The 14,912-nt window shown below is 45.5% G+C and overlaps 1 protein-coding gene across 8 annotated transcripts in view; it reads left to right on the top strand.

The window, feature by feature from the left end:
* Positions 1-14,912, top strand: part of DLG5 (discs large MAGUK scaffold protein 5) — a 1,254,082-nt gene that overhangs the window by 804,039 nt on the left and 435,131 nt on the right. For all 8 annotated transcript variants that reach the window (XM_086922111.1, XM_086922103.1, XM_086922109.1 and 5 more), the window contains one exon: positions 2,748-2,881. In XM_086922111.1, coding sequence (XP_086778237.1) covers positions 2,748-2,881 — 134 coding nt within the window. The remainder of the gene's footprint in view (positions 1-2,747; positions 2,882-14,912) is intronic.

The raw sequence follows: 14,912 nt of genomic DNA, 5'->3' as shown, positions 1-14,912 counted from the left end.
ACTATCCAGCAACTGCAGGCTTAGAGTTTGGGTTCTTACAGCTAGCTGCAAAGTGCATTGCAGAACTAAAGGAAGAACAGTGCCCAACCTACAGCAGCATGCCCTGTGGTTAAATGGAAAAGATTTGTCACTTTCTGCAATTTCTTTCAGGTCAACTCTCTGCAGGCAGCAACACAGTATTGTTCAGTGCATACCTATGCTTACAACAATCTGATTTGTCATGCAGTTCATAAGGGTGCATTTAACAGATCTTGCAGTGTACCTGCAAAGTAGGCAATATCTTTTTAGGGCTCATCTCCTGAAGACTTTCATGGAGTGGTTATAATAGAAAATGCAACCTAGAGTTGTATTAATACCATCCTTGGATCGGACCTTTGTCCTTACTCAACTCAACTGAGCCACATTTGCCCTTTACACTGTTACATTTCACCACCTTACACTGAAGCTTTCCTTTTTTGTTGCAATTGCATCAATATGTAGAACTAGCAAGCTCCAATCTCTGTGTGGAGGAGCTTTTCTTTCGAGGCATATGGACAGGATGGTTCTATTAACCTACTCCCACTCTCTATAGGCAGTTGTTTCATCATTTTACATCAATCAGGCAATTAATGGCCAACATTTTTTGCAATCATCAAAGGCCAAAATGTCATTGAAAAATGTATATTTTAAAAGGTGACTTATGTGCTACTCTCATTAAACAAAACAGTCTCGAAAATTGTATTTTGTACTTTTTAAACAGCTCAATATGACAGTCCATTCTCAAACGCTGGCATTGTGCAAAGTACTTGGCTATGCCTATCCAGAAAATACATGGACATGCCTTGTGCTAATTCTACTAGTAAAACCGAAACTGAACAGGTGTGTGTTGGCGGGACATTCCATTAGCAAACAATTGCTAAGCTGCAGCATTGACTTTTGTCAACCTGCTTACAACATATTGCAGCATTGATATTCAAGCCAGAAAAGAAGCATGGGTGGGTCATACTATGTTATACATTATTTACTGCCTCTCTGTTACTTTCCCACAAGTCGTACACCTCACACATGAAATAAAATTGGGGTTTGAACGAAAAAGAGTTTGATTCTTGTAGCACAACTATATTGGGAATCTTATCATCATGTAAAATTGTAACACTACAAACTACAGTGTGATATAAGTTTATAAACTTTTCTATTCCATCAGTACGGATTGAAGCCAGTGCAGATTGGCAGAAGATATGCAAACTCTGGTGCTCTGCTTCATGCTGATTGGTCAACTAAGCCACTCACTCCATTTCTGGAGGTGACCACGAAGTGGTTTCTCTTTCTAGTGTATGCCCATCTCTCCTTTTTTCTGTGTGGCTGTGGCAGTCAATTTATCATTTCACCTGACTGAAACATCTTTACTAACTTAAAAATGCTCAACATGGTATGTGACTCATTATTATCAACTGCTCATTAAAGTTGACAACCGCAGAATGGCAGAAGCAAAAAAGGTATTTGATTTTGCACCCTGTAGCCCTCTGTAGATCTTTTAATCTATCACCTAGGGGTTCATGGCTTCCAGATTTGATTACTGAACATCACAAAAGCTCAATAAATTTCAGAGAACTTCTTGGTGAACCCTAAAATGTATGTTAGAAGTGTGAGGAAGTGGACCATTTGCACATGTTTACTGTTTGGTGTAAGCTTAATGATTTACTGAACTCAACAGCGAAATATCCCCTTGAACAATCTGTTGGTTTTCCTGAAACTAATACTGATACTGTATTTTAGATATCTAGTTTAAATGTATTTATAGCTAGTAATTCTTGATTTTTTGAGGAGTCAGTTTTCGCCACCCCAAAGTGTGATTGACTAAAATAAAATTCACTTTCATCACAAAAATTAAAACATCTTGATTTAAATGCACACACGACTGCATAGAAATTTAAGCTATTACTAAGTGCCAAAATGGATAATTTGTACATCTTTTATCTCGGTTGTGATACCTTTTGAGTCTGATTAAGCGTTGCACTCATGGTTTTGTTTTTCAGGCTGCAAGAGTGCCCAAAGATTCCTGTTTTTCTCTACCCAAAGATTTTAGTTCAGTTAGCGGTGGCGGAGAGTGTGTCACTTAATACCACTGTAGGGGTTCTTCCTTGACCAGCGCCCGTTGTTGATTTGAAAATGTAAAAAAATATACCAATGCCATGCCCTTGTCATCGAGTTAATAATGTGTTTGTAGTTGGCCGCCTTTCCTAGAGCCTCTAGTTTACACCATTAAGTTATTGAAAAAGGTTAGCCTTGCTGACCTACAGCCGTGAAATAAGAACAAGTAAGTAAAGAAAAGCAATGGCACCTCATTTAATGGTTTATTCACATCTAAGACATAAGCGCCCAATATAATGAGAAATAAACTGCCTGACAAGGTTGGTGACTTTTCTTTGAATGTTACTCCTAAAAGAGATAAACACATTGACAGGAGTACGGAATATTTAATATAGGCTTCCAAAGGTTTAAAAGTTTTCAGTTTGGCAAGAGTTTGATTGATCTAGAAATATGTTCTTGAACATATGTGATTAACGACTAGGAAAGCTCTTGAGATTGCCTGATGAGGCTTTCTTTTCTATTATTTGGCCTATGCCACTTTAAGATAATGCAACGTTTTGTGACCCAATTGTTGTGCTAACCTATAATTATAGTTTCAGCTTCAATACTAGTATGAAACTGTCTTTTTTTCAATTTTATTTTAGAAATATTGAACAATTACATTTGTCTATTTGCAGTTCAATGGAATAAACCTGAGAAATGCAACAGAGCAACAGGCCAGGTTGATCATCGGGCAGCAGTGTGACACAATAACTATTCTAGCTCAGTACAACCCACTTATGTGTCAGTCCATCAGTCACTCAAGGTCGAGGTAAGAATGCCTTATTATTTGTTTAAGCTTTGATAAAACAACTTTAAACTCATTACTGCAGAGATCATTTGACCAGATAGCTAGCTCCCAGCAGAACTGCTGATAAATAATATTTTAAGCTCTGCAGGACTCATTTACTGATGGCTAAGGGTGCTGCATTTTTCTCAATAATATGTTATGTTGAATTATTTTATAGTATTGCATTGCCCTAGATTCTTGTCTTTTGTGAAAGTGATTTTTCTGTAGCCTAACTACTGAAAGCTGTTGCATAGAGGACAGGGAAGTATATGGGTGGGAATTTAAGAGGATGACAGTCAAGTTCCAAGTCCTTTGTCCAAGGCAAAGTCAGCCAAGAGCACATATGTGTCTGTTGGGGGAGAAGGGACCCTCTACAGGGCAGCTATATGTTGAGAATTTGCAGCTGTCTTGACCAGATTGCCTGATTTCTGTGGATCTGAAGAGACATTTGAAGACCTCCGGTATATTGCTGAGTTCTTGAATGATCGGATTTTCTTTAAATGTTGACGCCTAAAGGAATTGTGCAAGCCATAATGTTCTAAAAATGTGCTTATTATCAGAAGTTAGTGAAAAAAAAGTGTAGTGGTCTTGCCCGCTTCGCGCTCCTTGAGCGTGGTCACCTTAGGCTTTGGTCTCGTGCTGCCCGTTGGTACGCACATCAGCTTTACAGTTGGCTGACAGTTGAGCCGGCCATTTTACGTTAACCCGGCTTGTGGTTAGACATGTATGTGGGAACTAAATAAAGATTTTATTTAAATTAATTCTTTGTGCCTTCGAGTTACTACAAAAAGCTAGTGCTTGAATTAGATTGTGGTGTTCTAGCAAATTGATGCAACATTTTGGACTATATGAAATTGTTTGATTTAAAAGCCAGGGAATTGACTGTCACAAAAAGACTGGGCCACTTTTGGGGGATACCAGGAATGGCAACAGCCATCTAGTTTCCACATGGGGTAGACAGAATATTTAACACCTCGAGGGTATGAATACTTTTCATCATAATGCACATAGTTTCATAACCGCTGCAGCAGGTGACCACTCTGCTTGGTTTAAGATAAGATGGTCAAGACACAGGAACTAACACAATCCATCAGTGCTTGTGATTAGGTTTAGCTTTGTCTCTTTTCACAGATTATTGCACATCCAGTTCTCCATCTTGAGTATTACCAATATAGGGGTTGCATTACTAAAGTTCAGAATAACCAGGATGTCATAAAAATCTAATGAAGTTAGATAGATATTGGTTGAAATAGTTCATGGGAAAGTGTAGAGCCTTGTGGTACTACACAAAACCATTGGAAGGTAAATGACTGGAGACTTGTCTGATAGGAAGGTGGAAATCTAAACATTTTATATCCCATGTTCAAATAAGTGATTACGTTGAATTCCTTTGCTCTAGACATGCCTTATACTGTAATCAAAATGTCCTGACCGCTGGTCTAATAATGTAATTGCTACACCACCACCATCATGCTCCACATTTAGGATGTCCAGAAAAGAAAATAGTACTAATTCTGATGAAAATTGTGTGGTGGCATGCTGTACTCTGGATCTTCTCAATAAAGATAGTAGGTATGAGTGAGTTTATCATACTGGCCCGTATTGCTTGTTACAAGAAAAAAGATTGCTTGGTTTCTGATGAAGCAAGAAATAACTTAATGATGGGAATATCTTGCACATTTGAAGGACCCGAAAAATACACAAGCAGCTAAACACTGGCAATAGTGGTACCACTGTTTTTCATCTGTAAACAATATGATATCATGGAGCTCTGAAAAGTAGTGGTTGATTTAAGCTTGTCTTGTGTTTATCTCACATGCCATTGAATCTGTTACATCTTGCAGAAGTGTATAGTTTAATGCTGGTGTAATATCCTGAACTGCATGCAGAGTGATTGAAATTTCAAAGAGCTCTATTACTGTACAATTCAAATCAAATACTAGAACAGTCAAAATGGTCAGAATTGCTTTGATCTTGTCAACTGTAGAGGCATACTTTTTTGGCAGCACACTGCTTGAGTTGCAGGTTCTACAAATCTTAATGTCCATTGTTAAGATGTAAACTACTAGATATGGACTATCTGCTGTTCATAAAATATGTAGCTGTTCTACGAGTTCAAATCACCTATTTTAAGAGTGACAATATTTATAAATGAATGATAACTTGTGTTTCCTTAAAATGAATTTATATATCTGGTAGAGACGTCTAGCTGCAGATTCCTTACCTTAGAATTATCCTGAGGCCTCAGATTGGATCCGAAATGTTTCATGAGCAGTACCCCTGCAAACCGGTAGGTGATGTTGTTCGGATCTGTATGGCGTATCTGAAAGAAACAGGTTAGTATTAGATTCCTTACCATGGAATATCCCCAGGCTTCAGACTGGATCTGGAAAATTTTGCGTAGCCGTACCCCTGCGCGTCGGTAGGAGTCGTCTGCGGCTCCACGTCTGTCGCTGGCGCCGGGATGACGTCATCGGAGTACTTAGACGCCGCCCTCGCATGCTGACATCAGTTCTTCTTTTTTCTGCGCCAGCAAGCGCAGGTCCGGAGAAAGTGGTACCCTTTCGTAAATTTTTGACTACACTTTTTGGATTTTTTTTATCTGGTTTTTGAGTCGAAGGACTCCGACGGTGCCGGTAGGGATGCCCGGGTTCAAACCCTGCGTTGACTGCAGCCGACTGATGTCGGTTACACTGCCATCGCCGGTGCCTTCATTGCCTGGGGCCCGACCACGACGACAAGTCGTGCCCCGGCTGCCGGGCCTTGACGTCGAAGGAGCGGTCCCGCAAGCGCCTCGAGCTCCGGCAGTTGGCCCCGCGCCGTTCGAGGTCCCGGTCCGAAAGGAGGTCGAGGGACAGGTCGCTGGACCAGAGTCATCATAGCTCCGGGAGTCGACATCATTCCTCGGGCTCCAAGTTCTCTTCTGACTCCTGACCCACCGGAGCCGCAGGCATCGCAGCCTGCTCCATACCCGCCGGTCCCTGGGCAGAACGCGGCGCTGGAGGAGATTGAGGCCTTCCTCATGGCCATGAGGTTGCTCTCTCCTCCGTCGCGTTCCGCGGCGCCTTCGGGCCCAGCGGCCCCGACTGGGTCCTCAAGCGGGCCGGGTGCTTCAGCCCCGGCGCCTTCTGCGACTTTGGTCCCGGCGTCGCAGGGCCCCGTCCGATCCGGATCGTCGCCGGTCGACCTTACGACCTTGTCGGCGCCGGCCCCCAGGGTGTCGCCCCCGGTGCTGTCCCAGGATGACGTTGTCCCCAGTCCTACCCGCAATTCAGGTCCGGTGCTGTATTCGACGCCACTTGGAGATTTTTACTTCTATGACCAGGCCCTATACTTTGACCCTGAGTATCAGGAGATGGGTGGCGAGAAGGATTGGGAGGGGTCTGAGGACCCTCAGGCACGTGGGTGCCAGCCTTATCAGGACTGGGCAGGTGAGCTTGGGGATGCCAGTGGTCTGGACACTTCGACAGACACTGGTTTTGTCTCCCCTACCGTAGCTATGGAGGAGGGGGCTGCCTATAGTGTGGTGTTGACGCGGGTGGCTAAGGCCTTATCCCTTGAACTCCCCGTCACGGCCGTGAGGACTAACCTTCTCACTGAGGTCCTTAAACCGCAGGCAAGCTCCACGGAGCCTCTGCTGCCGTTTAATGAGGCATTATCTGACAGTTTTCTGGGCACCTGGTCCAGGCCATCTACAGGTCCGCCTGTAGATAGGAACGTGGCCAGACGCCACCGCCCGGCTCCGGCCGACCCTTGCTTCCTGTCCACCCACCCTCGAGAGCCTGGTCATCCAGGCCTCTTAACTCCCAGACCGCATTCCCGACGGCTCCCCCCGATCGGGAATCCAAGAGGTACGAACAGTATGGCAAGAAAATGTTCTCCTCACTGAGTTTGGGGTTGTGGTCTGTTAACACCGCCTGCCTCTTGGGCCCATTATACCCACTCTTTGTGGGACACGGTTGTGGGTGTGCTGCCACAATGTCCGGAGGAGGCCCGGACTAAACTCGCCCAACCCCTTGCGGAGGGTCGAGAAGCGGGACGGTATTCTATCCGGTGTGGACTGGATACAACGGACTCGCTAGGTAGAGCGATGGCAACGACGGTGGCGATTCGTCGCCACGCATGGCTGAGGTCCGTCAACTTTTTGGCTGATGTCCAAAACACCCTTATGGACATGCTGTTTGATGGCAGTCACTTCTTTGGCGACAAGGCAGACAGTGCGCTTGAACGCTTTAAGGCAGTGGTTCCCAAACTTTTTTGACCTGTGGCTCCCCTGACCTAATCGGCAGTTGGCCGTGGCTCCCCACCACTTTTTTACCGGTGGGTGGGTGGGTGGTGTGTACCTCCTGTTATCTTCCTTAAAGTATTTGCGACGCAATGAAGGTATTATATTGGTTGGAATGCTTGAATTATTAATCTCATCCACTGGCTGCATCCCAATCCATCGTTTTTTCCCCCAACAGAGTACCTGGTCCCAAACCCTTATTTATGCCAGCTGCTGCTTTCAGTACCTTTTGGTACTGAGACCCGCTCTGAGAAAATGGAACATTGAGTTTGGGGTGTCGTAATCCGTATCCCCAGCCTTATTTTTACACTAAAAAGGTCTGTCCTTCCATCTGTGTGCCCATCTCTATCCAAACATATTCAACCATTTGCACACCTATCCACCATATATCCTTCCGTCCATCATTTCACTCATCCATCCCTCCATCCACCCTTTCACTCATCCATCATTCATCTACCCACCCTTTCACCCCATCCATCTGTACAATCATCCATGCATCCACTCTTCCACCCAGCCATCCATTCACTTACTCATCCATCCACCCATTCACTTACTCATCCATTCACCCAGTCATTTATCCTTCCACCCATTCACCCTTTCAGTCATTCATCCTCCCTTTCTCTCTCCATCCCCCTTTCACTTATCCATCCATCTACCCACCCATTTACTCATCCATTCATGAATCCATCCATTGATCCTATTACTCATCCATTCTTTAACTCATCCAACCATCCGTTCACTCATCCAGGCATCCGTTTTCTCATCCATCCACCCTTTCACTTCACTCATCCATCCATCCTTTTGTCCATCTACCCCCTTTCACTAACTCATCAATCCTTACATCCACCCTTTCACTCATCCATTCACCTTTTCACTTATCAATTCATCCATCCACCCATTCACTTGCCCATCATCTACCCTTTCATTCATCCACCCTTCCATCCTTTCACACACCCTTCCACCAATTCACTCGCCCATCAGCTGCCCTTTCACTCATCCATCCATCCTTTCACACACCCATCCATACTTTTACCCATCCATCTACCCTTCCACCCATAGATCTACCCTTCCACCCATACATCCATCTATTTACATTTTCTCTCATCCATACTTCCATTCATTCACTCATCCGTCCATCCTTTCTTTCATTATCTATCCATTCCCCCTTTCATTCATGCATTCATCCTTTCAGTAATCCATCCAGCCATTCAGACATTCCTTCACTTATTTACTCACCCACCTTTTCACATTATGAGCTGAGCCTTTGTTTGCAGAGTTGCAGGCAGAAGAGTCCCATCAAGAATGAACTACAGCAAGGGGTGGGGTGCGGTAGTGGAGAGTTCACTATGCCCCTGCACATAGGCAGACTGAAAACGTAGAAGTCATGCATGATGCACAGTGCCAGGATGTGAGGTTACTGTAACATGGTGTTGTTTCCAGGGCTTTAAGCGGTGTAAAAAAACTGGGGGGTCTCTTCAAAGGGGGTGTTTGACGTAATTAAGAGCGCAGCTTAAAACACCTAGGCTAAAAATATGCGCTTAGCATAGTGTTCTGCCTCACTGGTATTATGTTGTCTCTGTCATTGCATCCAGATATATAATACAGCAAATATCATTACACCCCAACAAGCCAGGACTATTGGCTTTGTCAATGGTTGCTGGTTCCTTAAAAAAAAAAAAAAAGGAGCAACCATGGCTATGTTGAATACAATATTGAAAATACTTCAGTTCTAAAATGACAGGACAGTGTTCTTTTAAACTTATTTTACAGGCTTCTTTGAATGAAGTGTTTTCTAACGTTGCAGCGTGGGCGTTTTACTTTTTATCGTACAGAATGCCCTTCTGTACTCTGAGGCAGGAGGAGGCCGCCACATGGTGTCACACCCCCAGACTGCCCCATTGTCATTCAGTAAGTGGCAATCAGCGGCATACTGAATGACAATGGATGGGGGGGGGGCTGCTCTTGTGCTCCTGGAGGAGTGCGAGGAGCCTCCAGCAGCAGGGGTGAGGCCTCTCACAGGGGAGCAGCGCTGCTCCCTGTGATGGCCAAAATTACAGATAGTGTGCGCTGCGCCCCTGGCACCTCATTACGGCGCACCGGGGCGCCGCGGCGCACAGTTTGGGAACCACAGCTTTAAGGACTCCAGGGCTAAGGCCAAGTCCTTGGGCCTGTCGGCCCCGTACCAGCAACCTGCTGCCTTTCGCTCCTTTCGTGACCAAGGAAGGGGTGCCCCATACGTCCTGCCAGCCACTGGCTGCAGACTAACATCCAGCGCTGTGACAGACGTGGTAACTGCGGTGGCGGAGCCCAGGGACAACGGCGAGGCCAGTCCACATCCACCCCCGCAGCATCCGCCTGAAAGCCTTCCTAGTCCGAGCTTTCAGGCCCACATGACGCCAGTGGGGGGCAGGGTTCACAATCATGTCCTTCACTGGTGCAACATCACTTCGAACAGGTGGGTGCTGCAAATCGTCCGAAGGGGCTACTCCCTCCCCTTCGAGGCGACCCCTTCAGCCATGCCACCGCAGTACCACCGCATGTTGGGGGATCACTTGAATCTTCTGCGAGAGGATGTTAAGGCCCTCTTGGCCAAAGGGGCCATCGAGCGCGTTCCTGGGCCAGAAGTAGGGTGTGGTTGTTACTCCCACTACTTTCTGGTTCCCAAGAAAGGCAAAGGGGGCCTGCGCCCTATCTTGGACCTGCGGAACGTCAACGGCTTCCTCTGGAAGGAGAAGTTCAAGCTGACTTTGGCTCAGGTCTTAGCTGCCCTGGACCCGGGAGACTGGATGGTAGCATTGGACTTGCAGGACGCTTATTTTCACATCCCCGTCCTGCCGGACCACCGGCGTTACCTGCGGTTCACGGTAGGCCACAAGCACTTTCAGTTTACTGTGCTCCTCTTCGGCCTTACCAGCGCCCCAAGGGTGTTCACGAAAGTGATGGCGGTGGTCGCAGCTCATCTGTGCAGGTTAGGGGTTTCAGTCTTCCCCTACCTCGACGACTGGTTGTTGAAGGCGGGCTCGCCCCAGACTGTCGTCAGCCACCTCTAGACTACGACCTATCTCCTGCACCTGCTGGGGTTCTCCAATAATGTGCCGAAGTCACACCTGTGTCCCTCTCAGAAGCTCCTCTTCATCGGACCGGTTCTAGACTCAACGCAGTTTCGGGTGTATCCATATTCAGGCTCTGATTCCAAACTTTCAGCCGTTAACCAGAGTTTTGATCAGGTTGACGCTGCGGCTCCTGGGGCTGAGGGCCTCCTGCATCCTTCTGGTGCATCACGCCAGGTGGCGGATGCAGCTCTGCAGTGGGACCTGAAGTTTCAGTGGGCCCAGCTCAGGGCAACTTGTCCGACCATGTCTTGATCTCGGAGGGCACTGCAAGACAGTTGCAGTGGTGGCTCACGGAACGCGATTGGGTCAGCGGCAGACCCTCTCCCTACCCCAAACGGAGCACGTAGTTGTGACGGACGCATCCCTCCAGGGCTGGGGGGGCCACATGGGAGAGGCAGAGATCAGAAGCCTCTGGTCTCCGGCGGAGTCCCGGCTCCACATAAACCATCTGGAGCTGCGGGCGATCCGGCTTGCACTGAAGGCATTCCTCCCCTCTGTCCGGGGGAGTGTAGTGCAGGTGTTCACGGACAACACTACCGCCATGTGGAACTGCAATAAACAGGGCGGGGTGGGGTCGTGGACCCTATGCCAGGAGGCTCTGCGCCTCTGGCAGTGGCTGGAACATAAGGCCGTGACCCTGGTGGTTCAACACCTTGCAAGTTCCATGAACACCAGGGCGGACGAACTCAGCCGTCGGTGCATGATGGATCACGAATGGCATCTGAACTCGGACGTGGCGCAAGGCCTCTTTCAGCAGTGGTGAGAGCCTTGGTTAGATCTATTCGCCACAGAAGAGAACGCGCAATGTCATCAGTTCTGCACGTTGGAATTTCCCAGGCGGCACTCGCTCTGAGGCGCTTTTCGTCGCGAGTGGAGCTGCGGTCTGTTGTACGCCTTTCCGCCTATACCACTTCTGCCCAGAGTGCTGAAGAAGATCAGACGCGACCGGGCCCAAGTTATCCTTGTGGCTCCGGGCTGGGCACGAAGATACTGGTATCCCGAGCTACTCTGCATGTCTGTCGATCCCCCGATTCGTCTGCCTCTTCTATAGGACCTTCTTTTTTTTAAATTTTTTTTTATTGTTCTTTCACAGCAAAGTTGCACATAAAATAGCAAATTCACAATTCCAATATTCTCCTGGGAGGTTACAAGAAAAGCAAAGCAAAAAAAAAAAAGTACAGAGTAGATAGCAAATAGCGGATTAGTCCTCATAGTAATCCCGAAAAGCACTCCAAATTTTTATGCCCAGTCTTTTTTTCCTCAACCCCTAAATAGAAAAAAGACCCCACTCCAAGTTATATAAACTAAACATTTTAGCACGCCATTGATGGAAATCCGGCGGTTTTTCCTGAAGCCAGTCCGTAGCAGTGAATAGGCGTGCCACTGTCATAGCAAAGAATATAAAATGGCGATGTTGAAATAACGGTTCAGAAGGCCTGTCCTTCGGTATCTTTCCCAATAATAACATTGCTGGCGTAATAACTACAGGTATTCAAATTACCAAAGATAAAAAAAAATCAAGATCTGAAATACAACATTGAAGTTTAACACAGCTATAAAAGATATGCACATCCCCGGCATCATTTTCTCCGCTCCTGAAGCACTTGCCTTCATTTCCTGCTCCCCATTTTGCCATTCAAATCGTAGTATAGTATAAATCATACAGGGCTAGATGTAGGTAGAATAGATTTACCGATTTTTAATTACCGAATTTTACCGATTTGGTAATTAAAAATCGGTAAATCTAAGGGGTGGGTATGTAGGTATTCCAGATCTGCTGGAATACCGAATCGGAAGAATTCGGTATTTACCGATTCGGTAAATACCGAATCAGTAATGCCCATTCATTCCTATGGGCTTTGAAGCCCATAGGAATGAATGGGGATTACCGATTCGGTATTTACCGAATCGGTAAATACCGAATTTCACAAGGGTGCAGGGGGTGTCACTTTGACACCCTCTGGCACCCCAAAAATAGGCATGTGCCCAATGTGGCACACAGATATGCCCTAAGGGCATGTCTGTCTGTCACATGGCTAGGTGTGCATGCACACATGTGCATGCACACCTGAATTCGGTATTTTAACACCCAATTGGATTGGGTGGTAAAATACCGAATTTTTAGGGCTTTTGGGACTCAGAAGAGTCCCACCTACATCTGGGAATTACCGAATCGGTAAAAATACCGATTCGGTATTTTACAGATTCTGTACATTTACCGATTCGGTAAATTTACAGAATCTGTAAAATCTGGCCCGTACATCTCAAGATGCCAAATACCGGTCGGAAACGGCCGAATTCGGCCGTTTCCGACCGGTATTTGCCACTTACATCGGGCCCATAGTGTCTTAAAAAACTGAGCTTTTAAATTTGCAGACATTAAAGATTCCTTAGAAAGTATTCAAAGTTCTTCCAGTCACTTTGACACCCTCTGGCACCCCAAAAATAGGCATGTGCCCAATGTGGCACACAGATATGCCCTAAGGGCATGTCGGTCTGTCACATGGCTAGGTGTGCATGCACACATGTGCATGCACACCTGAATTCGGTATTTTAACACCCAATTGGATTGGGTGGTAAAATACCGAATTTTTAGGGCTTTTGGGACTCAGAAGAGTCCCACCTACATCTGGGAATTACCGAATCGGTAAAAATACCGATTCGGTATTTTACAGATTCTGTACATTTACCGATTCGGTAAATTTACAGAATCTGTAAAATCTGGCCCCGTACATCTCAAGATGCCAAATACCGGTCGGAAACGGCCGAATTCGGCCGTTTCCGACCGGTATTTGCCACTTACATCGGGCCCATAGTGTCTTAAAAAACTGAGCTTTTAAATTTGCAGACATTAAAGATTCCTTAGAAAGTATTCAAAGTTCTTCCAGCTCTATATCTGTGTCCGCTAATTCACCCATTCATTTTTGCTTCACTTTTTCCATATCATCGCTTCTGCCAGCAAGTAGAGGTTGATATATCATTCCGATTTTAACAGATCTCCTGATTCCTTATAAGATTTTGTTTTTCTGAAATATCTCCTTACGTCGACATAGATAATCTCGAAGTTGTAAAAATTTTAAGAAAAAATTTCTAGGAAGAGAGTACTGGTCCGCCAATTCCTCAAAGGATTTACAAATCCCTTCCTCCTTATACATATCTCCTAACCACATTACCCCTTTCCGCTGCCAACTTAGTGCCATATCATCCAGAAAGATGCCTGGGAGGAGCCTATATGCGTTAAAAAGCGTGTAATAAGATATTTTCCCTATCGCCATTGTTTTCGCAAAACATTTCCAGACTTTAAAGGCACCTAACACTACCTTAAAACGAGTCCGCTTGTAGTAGCTCCCATCAATCTCCTTCACTAAGGATTGTTTTGCAAATGGACCTAACTGCATTTCAAAGATGGTAGGGGTAACGGCTACATCAGCTCCTGTCTCTCCAGTAATCAAAACCCTCATCTTTAATAGAAAACAAGCTATATAATATAGAAAAAAATCTGGCACCCCCATACCTCCCCTCAAATACGGTAAAGTCATAAACTTCATTGCCCGTCTCGGCCTCCCTGGACTCCAGATAAATTTTACCACATCTTGATTGTAGTGCCTGTATCTTATCTTTAGCGATTTCTAGCGGTATTGACCTAAATAAGTATAAGACTTTAGGTAATACATTCATTTTTACCACTTTGGACCGACCAATAATGGTAATGTATAAGCGTTCCCATGTGTCCAAATATTTCCTAATTTTAGTCATCAAAGTATTCCAGTTGGCCTCGACTAATTCAGTCATGTTTGCTCTCAATTGTATGCCTAGATATGTAACCTCACTGACAACCCTAGTATCTTGCCATACTACAGTCTCAGAGCAAAGGATCTGCGTTTTTGCTTCATTTAGCTTATATCCAGTTACTCGCCCAAAATCCTTAGCCAACCGCTCAATTTCTTTAATTGCAGTGTCAGGTTTTACTGTTACCACCGCAATATCATCAGCATAGGCAAAAACTGAAAAAAATACTCATCCACATAAAAGGGTGGGATCAAAATACTCCGAATCAGTTGCTCTATAAAAGGGTTGATATAAAGGGCAAACAAAAAAGGGGAACAGGGACATCCTTGTCGTGTGCCACGTGTTATGTGGACAGTGTCCGGAAATAAGCCCATAGCAGAGATCTTGGCCATCGGGTTAAAATATAAAGATTGTATAGCAGTAATACATTTTTGTCCAAACCCCATTTTGCCCATCAATTTCCATAAATATGCCCACTGTACCCGGTCAAACGCCTTTTCCGCGTCTAACAAGATAAGGGCAAGATCAGTCTTTTTCACCATGGCAATATCAAATAAGGTGATAACCTTGTTAACATGTTCAGTTGTCCCTCTTTTAGGTATAAAGCCATGTTGGTGGTGTGAAACTAGGGAAACCATACACTCAGATAGGCGATTAGCTAGTATTTTAGAGTATATTTTATTGTCGGCATTCAATAATGATACAGGCCGATAGGAACCAACTAGCTCTGGTTGCTTGCCCTTCTTACAAAAGACCGCTATAGTGGCATCCGCCCATGATCGTGGAGGAGAACCCATCTGCGCAGCCTGCATCACTCCTAGCAGCT

The sequence above is a fragment of the Lissotriton vulgaris genome, chromosome 5 (genome assembly GCF_964263255.1).
Source record: "Lissotriton vulgaris chromosome 5, aLisVul1.2, whole genome shotgun sequence".
NCBI lineage: Eukaryota > Metazoa > Chordata > Amphibia > Caudata > Salamandridae > Lissotriton > Lissotriton vulgaris.
This window is presented reverse-complemented; position numbering and strand designations above follow the sequence as displayed.